This window comes from Doryrhamphus excisus, linkage group LG7, assembly GCF_037039965.1.
Source record: "Doryrhamphus excisus strain RoL-2023G ecotype Guam linkage group LG7, RoL_Dexc_Guam_v1.1, whole genome shotgun sequence".
Lineage (NCBI taxonomy): Eukaryota > Metazoa > Chordata > Actinopteri > Syngnathiformes > Syngnathidae > Doryrhamphus > Doryrhamphus excisus.
Window position 1 is genome coordinate 22686002 of NC_136363.1, and position 8426 is coordinate 22694427.

Below are 8426 nucleotides of genomic sequence, written 5' to 3' on the forward strand. Positions count from 1 at the left end.
GAATGGAAACCTGAACCACCCATCTTGGCAACATGTTTTAAAACATTTATTTATCCAAGCATTTGAGATGAAAAGAAATAGTTGAAGTAAAAAAAAAACATCTTATAAAAGTGTTGTTTTGTAACCTGTTTGGTAACGTGGGTGACAACGTGACCGACTCTCAGCTGGAACGTGAGCCGAAGGAAGGGAGTCAGAGCCGGCGAGAAGCTGCCTCAGAAGGACCGCTGAGAAGGTTGTGGTTGCTCTTCCAAGCTAAAGACAACAAAAACCATGTCTGCTTCCCGGACTATTATTTGTTTACTAAGAAACGACTTAAGACTCCACGACAATGAGGTAAGCTCAAACAACTCCAGCTCATGTACGTCCCAGTTGTCTTAAAGTCTGACTTTAATTATCGTAATTAGCGTTTTGCAATACATGCTAACGTTTTCAATGACATATCTCAGTTTGCTTTGTTTACATCGTCGCTACTAAGCTAGTTTTGCACAGCTAGCTTTGGCTTGCTAGCAGTGGGATTTTCCGGTCCAGCCTTTCAAATTAAAACAGTCACTGGCCCTTCAACGCTATGATTGCTTATATGCGGAGTAACAGTTATTATGTTAAGTTAAAACAAAAGTTGAGTGACATTTTAGATCATATGTGTACGGTTTCACGATTTCGATTAGCACAGCTAATTTAGCTAACGAGCAACCGGAACTTCCTGCTTACGACTTTCATAATAAAGCCATTGTAGGCCATTTGAAGTAACTATAGAATTCATTACCTGCAGAATAAACATTTCATACGTTAAGCTAAAACTAAGCTTCATAGTGACATTTTAAGACTTCTTTCGCAGAGTTATGTACATCACCACCATCAAGCTCCTGTTGCACTCACGGCTATAACGAGCCTCAACTTCCGGAATAGTCTTGCGCAATAAATAATTTTAGGCTCAATCAACTTTAAACGTCAAGTCAAAAGTAAAACACCACTCCATGACAAGTGGAAACTTATAATATAACAAGGGCAGTGTGAAATAGTAACAAAAGGTTTATCATTAATCGTTTTCACTTCCGGTTGCACTCCAAAATAAAACACACGTGTGTTTCAATGAAATGAGCAACACACACACATCTTAAATAGCTTTAGGAATCTTGTAGTAGCACAAAACATTGAGGTTGAGAAGACTGAACAGTATACAAGAATCTATACATTTATTGTAGAAATGACAATAACACGTGTTATTCATTGCAGCTATTCCACTTTGCTCAAAAGCACGCGGACTACATTGTGCCGCTGTACTGCTTTGACCCCAGACACTACGTGGGAACGTACAACTACAACCTCCCAAAAACCGGACCTTTCCGTTTGCGCTTCTTGCTGGAAAGTATCCGAGATCTGAGGAAGACTTTGGTCAACAAGGGCAGGTAAACATCTGATGACTTGCGGCTGTCTGTTTGTGTCTGGAATGATGATGTTCCAATATTTCATGCTTCCCTTTGCTGTGAGAGTCCACTCATGCAGGTGCAACCGGACCAGGACACATCTGTGTTTATGCTAACATGTCTGCTGCTGCTGCTGTTCAGCCATGGGAATCCATCCCATCCTTCTCTCCAGGATGCAGCTTGGCTGGCACGCTGCTAACCCGTGTGTGTGTGTGTGTGTGTACCACAGCAACCTCGTGGTAAGACGGGGCAAGCCAGAGGAAGTCGTCGCCGACCTCATCCAGCAACTGGGCTCCGTCAGCGCCGTCGCTTTCCATGAAGAGGTGCTTTCTCTCTCTCTCTCCCCCGTACTCCACCATGCAGGACCAGAATAAAACGATATTCATGCCTCGACCTCGCCTTCCTCTGATCCCGTTCCAGGTCACTTCCGAAGAGCTGACTGTGGAGAAAGGAGTGAAGGACGCGTGCGCTCGCATGAAGGTCAAAGTGCACACCTGCTGGGGGTCCACGCTCTACCACCGAGAAGATCTTCCATTTCCGCACATGGCAAGGTGACACACAAGCAGAAGATGGGCTGTGAAGGAGCCATTCACGTATTTTATGGGAAACAAAAAGCACTCTTCAGTTTCTGAAATAAATATTTAATCATTTAGCAGTTAAAAAGCAACAATACCTTCCTCTGTCCACATTAGAAATGCGTTGACAGGCCGCCCAAGCAGCAGGTGGCGCTGGAGGCCCTTTCAACCAATCAGAAGTGTAAACAAAGCGGTTCTTGGAAAAGGCCTCATAATACTGGCAAAGCAGAGTTTAAGCCACATTTTCATCAAAGTTAACACATTAAAAATGATCATTATAATACGATTATTTAGTTTTTTTTATTAAAATAGTAAACATTTGTTATAAAGTTAATCTTTTTCTCTTTTCCTTTACCCTTTATGTGCGAACAAACTGGCTAAATGCTTTTTGTCTTTAACAATATTTCACTATTATTATTATATTGTTTTTTAAAAGTTTTTAGTCAATACTTTTGTACTTTTTTAACATAACATTGTGATAAATCAAGTGTGTCCCACCGAAACAGTATTATCCTGTTTGTTGCAATACGCACCTTCGCCAGTAGATGTCACTGTTGCTCCTCTTCAGCATCATGACCGATTAGATGAGTTATCCTTTTGTTGTCAGGCTTCCAGATGTTTACACTCAGTTCAGAAAGGAAGTGGAATCCAGAAGTCAAGTCAGGCCTGAGTTCCCGACCCCGGACCGCCTTAGACCCCTCCCCCAAGGACTGCAAGAGGGAGCCATTCCCAGCGCGGAGGACCTGCAGCAGACAGGTGGATTTTTTGCAGCCGTGGATGATTTGTCTGTTTTGTTCTCGTTTAATTCCTGATTTCCTCCCGCAGAGCCTGTGAAGGACCCACGCTCCGCTTTTCCATGCGCAGGCGGAGAAAGTCAGGCACTGGCCAGACTTCAGCACTACTTCTGGGACACGGTGAGTGCAGCTTATTGTGTTATTTACACCAACACGTGGAGCTATATGCTAAACTTAACCAAGTCTTTCCCGTAGGATGCGGTGGCGTCGTACAAGGAGACACGTAACGGGCTGGTGGGCGTGGACTATTCCACCAAATTTGCACCCTGGTCAGTTTTTTTATTTTATTGTTCAATCTGTAAATAAGTGGTCATCCCTCGTAACGAGTTCCCACTTTGCAGGCTGGCCTTGGGCTGCATTTCACCTCGCCACATTTATCATCAGGTACACAAGTACGAGAGGGAGCGCACGGCCAATCAGAGCACGTACTGGTGAGGAGTCACACTATCAAATTATTATTATTATTATTATTATTAGCTTTGGTAGAGAGTTCTTTCATACAGCACTTCTTTTAGATGGATTAGGAATATTATTATTATTATATTCACACTGTTTTCATTGCCAGGGTCATTTTTGAGCTTTTGTGGCGAGATTACTTCAAGTTTGTGGCGCTCAAATATGGAAATCGTCTGTTTCAAGTCAAAGGTAAAAACCTGACATGTTTAGTTTTTGTTGTCGTTTCCATCAAGTAAAAATGCTTTGAACGTCTCCTTTCAGGACTTCAGGATAAATCCGTTCCCTGGAAAAAGGACGTGCGGCTTTTCACTGCGTGGCAAGGTTTGCACAGCAACAATCCCAGGCTGTCGGAATGTGTTGGAATCTGTACTCATGGAATTCTTGTTTCCAGAGGGGCGCACCGGGGTCCCCTTCGTGGACGCCAACATGAGGGAACTGGCCACGACCGGCTTCATGTCCAACAGAGGGCGCCAAAATGTGGCCAGCTTCCTCACCAAGGACCTGGGCCTGGACTGGAGGATGGGGGCCGAGTGGTTTGAGTCCCTTTTGGTAGGTCATTTAATGATTATTAATTAATAATGATGGATTTTTCATAGTGGTGTACACTTCACTGCTCTGGTTTATTTGACTACTTTTATCTCTTTAGCATAAAAATGTGTGTTGTCATACTAAACACTAACTCAAAGCTCTTTGGGTTTATTTACTGTTGAGTTTGTCCTTCATACGACCTTCTACTTAGCATCAGTGGTGACTTGTTGTCAGTGAAGGCATCGTGGTCATGTGATGCCGCTGCTTTTAAGGTGGACCATGACGTGTGCAGTAACTATGGCAACTGGCTGTACAGCGCCGGGATCGGAAATGACCCCAGAGAGAACAGGAAGTTCAACATGATCAAGCAAGGCCTGGACTATGATGCTAACGTACGTTTCCCCGGCGGCGGTGGCGGTGGCGGCGTTGTGTCTGATGATGCTGGGATTCACCCCCCCCCCCTTCCAATCTTCCTCCTCAGGGTGACTTTGTACGTCTTTGGCTTCCCGAGCTGCAGAAAATCCAAGGCGCCGACGTCCACACGCCGTGGACGCTCAGCACGGCGACGCTGTCTCGCGCCGACGTGTCCCTCGGTGAGACGTACCCCTCCCCGGTCGTGGTGGCGCCCGAATGGAGCAGACACGTGAACAAGAAAGCGGTGAGTCTATTCCCAAACTAATCACGTGGAAGGAAACGTGTGGAGTGACGCGTTCCTTTTCAGGGCGGCATCGTGCCGAGGGGGAAGAAAGGATCGTCTCACCCCCCCAAACAGCATCGGGACAGAGGCGTTGATTTCTATTTCTCCAGAAGCAAGAACCTGATGTAGCTACCTCGTCAGCAGCACATGAATATTGTACGGGGGGGGGGTTCCTCAGGGCCGCATGCATAAACATGACATCTTTTTTTATAAACTGTGTGCTTCACCTTTTTATATCTACGATCTTTAGTTAGATTTAAGTGTAGTTTGTCACCTGGAGGTCAGGACTGGATTTGACCAAGTGTACCTATTGATTTGTCCTCATCAAATACCATGACCAGAGTGGGAGGAGCCACCTGCTGCGGCCCAACAAGGTGTGCTGTATTTGGGGACATGCTCCGAGCAGCCAGTGTGATGGGGAAGCCCCCCCGCCCCCCATTGAGAATTTGGCACTTGTGATGTGGATGTTTATTTCCAAGTGAGCTCAGGGGGAGTTACCACAGCCAGGAGAAAAGGGAGCGCTTGATTTGCTCACCAGCACAGTTGCTTAAATTATCTGAGCTATTTTTTATTGTTTATTGTTTTATTGTGGTGTACTGAAGTAGCGGTGCTGCTCACACACATGAACTCATACTCTGTGGACCTTGCGGCAGCACTTCCTGTTGTGTTGCTGCGGCAACATAGCGCTTCTCTTGTGGCACACCGGAGGTGTTGTAACCATCTCTCTGCTTTCCGACCATGTCTTCTGCTCCAGAAGTCTTATTTCTCTCTCTGGCGGGTCCAGAAACAACAAAAGTGTTGCAGAATAGAGCAGGAGCTCTTTAGAGGAAGTGGCACGCAGAGAAGAAAATGAAACTGCAGGAAGGAAGACGCCTCATAATGCAGTCATGTGATTGCACCGCATCATACTGGCATCTAAGCATCATTTCATCTACATAGTCAACATATTCAAAAGCCAGCATGATGAAATGCATGTGTACACTCCTGTAGGCCGCAGGACATGTGGAAGAAGAAGAGTGAACTTCTCCTCCCACGCGTGACGTAGTTAACATCACCACTTCCTGCTCCTCGTATCAGGTGCATAGTGCAACTTTTTACTTCAGCTTGAGGGAAAAAAAACAGATAAAGTATCAAAGATTCCGAACATGGCGGACTCCCCCGTGGATCTTTCCACGGCCCCCCTCGTCGTCCTCAACATGAGCGTCAGGAAGAAGCTGGCACTTTATCTCAACCCCAAGAACGTGGTGGCCGCCGACTGGACGCTGGTGGCGGAGGCCATGGGCTTCTCCTACCTGGAGATCGTCAACTACCAGAGGCTCCAGGACCCCACCTTGAGACTCCTGGAAGACTGGCAGGCGGGTCCGGCCGAGGCCACCGTGGGGAAGCTCTTGTCCATCTTGGAGGACGTGGAACGGAGAGACATTGTGGAGGATCTTCGCCCTCTCATGGGTATCATTTTACTTGGCGTTCAATAATGCACTTTGGTGTAGTTACCAATCCTAAATACATGTCAGATAATATAACATGTTCCTTTTATCACTCACTAAGTGCTTCGGGGTTCTGTCACGCTCACGTGACATCTTTACGACGTACACGTATGTCTTAAAAACAAGCATTTTCAACATCAGTGGTGATTAAACGTGACATATAAACATCGAGTGTATAATTTGGTGTGGCGGTACATTGTTTTTACACTATCAATAGTTCAAAAGTTCATAAACACGAACCGCCTTCCCTCTTGTTAGTCACTTCCTAGTTCCGGGTTCTGTCCTGTTCACGTGACTACCTATGTTCACGTGCACGTATCGTGTTTAAAAACAGCAATTTTCAACGCCTATGTTGATCGAACGTGCCGCAAATCTCTAGAGAACAACCAAGAAATGTGTTAATTTGTGTGGAAGCACGCTTTTTGTACACTGTCAATCACAAACACATACAACATGTACCCTTTTTTGAGTCACTTTCTGCTTCCGGGTTCTATCCCGCTCACGTGACTAAATACCATATTTACAAAGTGCATTGTCTTCAATCAAACCATTTTTTAAAATCACCTACAGTGATTAAACGTGTCGTACATTTAATTTCTAGTGAAGAAGCAACAAATGTGTTTGGATGTACAATGTTTTCACACTTGTTGTGTTTTTTGTCTTATTTCCAATCATCAGAGGAAGATGTGCGGAAGTATCGCGAAGGTTTGAAGAAACGGGCCGAGCGCCCCCTGCAGGTCCATGAGGTGGACAGCTGCGTGCCTCGCACCCATGAGAAGTCTGGACTCACCCTGGGCGATGACCCGGAAGGTCAGGAAGCTGCTGGTTGACACTTTGGAACAATTTATTGGAACTTGCATTTGTGTTCATTTGGTTGTTGTTCAGGTCTAAAGATTTATCTTTGATTGGCATTGTCTGGCTCTCATGTTTACTGTGTGATGCAACTCAAGTGTCCTGGTAGCCATATTATCCTAACTCAGGGGTGGGGGGCAGGAGGCAGGACTTCTCCATACAGCTAATATACTCATCAATAAACTCTTAAATTAACATACAATCAATGTGTTTATGCCAAAGATCCTCCATATATGACAGGAGTGCTGTGCTGTGTTTAACGACCTACTGCATAAATGCTAATCTTGTGGTCAGGTACTCCGGAGCTGTTCGACGCCTTCATTTGCTACTGCAGTAGCGACATCGCGTTCGTGCACGAGATGATCCGGCAGTTGGAGCAGACGGACTACAAGCTGAAACTCTGCGTGTTCGACAGAAACGTCCTGCCCGGATCGTGTGTTTGGACCATCACCAGTGAGCTCATTGAGAAGAGGTAGGGATCACGTGATCGCCACTTCCTGATTGCACTTCCACCGCAGCTGCATATCGGACAATGCAATGGCCTAATATGTTTTTCGTGCAACGGACTGCAGCATTAATGCGCAAGTACAGGACATGTATGTGTAATATGTCTCCACACTTTCCTCATTCTTAATTTCATCAAAAACTAGAGTTGTTCAACTTTCATGTGGTGTTTTTAACATGTGAGACGCTTTGTGCTGCACTTTATATTTGGAGAGGGCTATGTAATGAAGTGAGATTGTGTTATGTGATGCCGCAGGTGCAAGCGGGTGGTGGCTGTCATCTCAGATGACTACCTAGACAGTGACGCATGTGATTTTCAGACCAAATTTGCTCTCAGCCTCTCGCCTGGTGAGTGAAACATCTCAGTTCTGTGGTATTTTACGCCTCTTCACCTTTGTGTCCTTGTACCGTGACAGGAGCTCGGAATAAGCGTCTCATCCCCGTTGTTTACAAAGGCATGACAAAACAATTTCCAAGAATCCTCAGCTTCCTGACTGTATGTGACTACACAAACCCTTGGACTCAGGCCTGGTTTTGGGAGCGGCTGGCCAAAGCGCTTTCATTGCCATAGTTTTGGCCAGTTATTCAGCTAAAAAAGTTTTGGACTCATGCAATGTTTATGTTACATTTATATGAATGATCTACAATGTTGTATTTTTTAAAAATGTGATTACTTTGAAAACTATTTTTATAGAGTTTATTTGAACCACAATGTCACTGCCATTTTCTGTTTCAACACTTCCTTTTCACTTGTCTCGTTGAAAGGAAAGCTAAAGAGGAAGTGTGTATGCAGTACTGTCACATGCTTTTTTTACTGACTGTCTCCTGTCACTGCACCTTTACATTTCATTTTAATGTGTATATTACAGTCAATTTACAACAATTTATCACAACACACAATGTGTAAAATATATCAGGAAACGCCATGAATAATGAAATAAAAAATATTGTCCAGAACGTGTCGTGATTGTGCTAATCTTGTCTTGAATGTAAGTGCAACCGCCCCCTTTGGTGTCGCCAGTGAACATGAATGACATGAATTACATTTGTTTTCTGTCAGGAAATCAATGACTATCCAATCGCAGCCCGTCGTTCTTTGCCTGGCCAAT

At 44.9% G+C, this 8426-nt stretch overlaps 2 protein-coding genes across 2 annotated transcripts; both read left to right on the forward strand.

Moving 5' to 3' along the window:
* Window positions 1–129: 129 nt before the first annotated feature.
* Window positions 130–4688, forward strand: cry-dash (cryptochrome DASH). Its single transcript, XM_058060551.2, has 14 exons — window positions 130–333; window positions 1234–1406; window positions 1654–1747; window positions 1845–1975; window positions 2607–2755; window positions 2825–2913; window positions 2989–3062; window positions 3135–3224; window positions 3359–3438; window positions 3511–3570; window positions 3641–3798; window positions 4050–4169; window positions 4259–4435; window positions 4499–4688. Exons 1-14 carry the CDS (start codon window positions 271–273, stop codon window positions 4601–4603), a joined length of 1563 nt encoding a protein of 520 aa, XP_057916534.2. The 5' UTR covers window positions 130–270; the 3' UTR covers window positions 4604–4688.
* Window positions 4689–5352: 664 nt separating this feature from the next.
* myd88 (MYD88 innate immune signal transduction adaptor) lies at window positions 5353–7974 on the forward strand. The gene is made up of 5 exons (XM_058060553.2): window positions 5353–5923; window positions 6640–6771; window positions 7108–7285; window positions 7574–7665; window positions 7734–7974. The coding sequence occupies exons 1-5, from the start codon at window positions 5620–5622 to the stop codon at window positions 7886–7888; spliced, it is 861 nt and encodes a 286-aa protein (XP_057916536.1). The 5' UTR covers window positions 5353–5619; the 3' UTR covers window positions 7889–7974.
* Window positions 7975–8426: the final 452 nt, after the last annotated feature.

Excerpts from the sequence above, each read along its gene's own strand:
- cry-dash (XM_058060551.2), top strand. The coding sequence starts at position 271 with ATGTCTGCTTCCCGGACTATTATTTGTTTACTAAGAAACGACTTAAGA. Across the intron at positions 3,063-3,134 it reads TCCACCAAATTTGCACCCTG|GCTGGCCTTGGGCTGCATTT; the intron begins GTCAGTTTTTTT and ends CCCACTTTGCAG. Across the intron at positions 3,439-3,510 it reads TCGTCTGTTTCAAGTCAAAG|GACTTCAGGATAAATCCGTT; the intron begins GTAAAAACCTGA and ends GTCTCCTTTCAG.
- myd88 (XM_058060553.2), top strand. The coding sequence starts at position 5,620 with ATGGCGGACTCCCCCGTGGATCTTTCCACGGCCCCCCTCGTCGTCCTC. Across the intron at positions 5,924-6,639 it reads GGATCTTCGCCCTCTCATGG|AGGAAGATGTGCGGAAGTAT; the intron begins GTATCATTTTAC and ends TCCAATCATCAG. Across the intron at positions 7,666-7,733 it reads TGCTCTCAGCCTCTCGCCTG|GAGCTCGGAATAAGCGTCTC; the intron begins GTGAGTGAAACA and ends GTACCGTGACAG.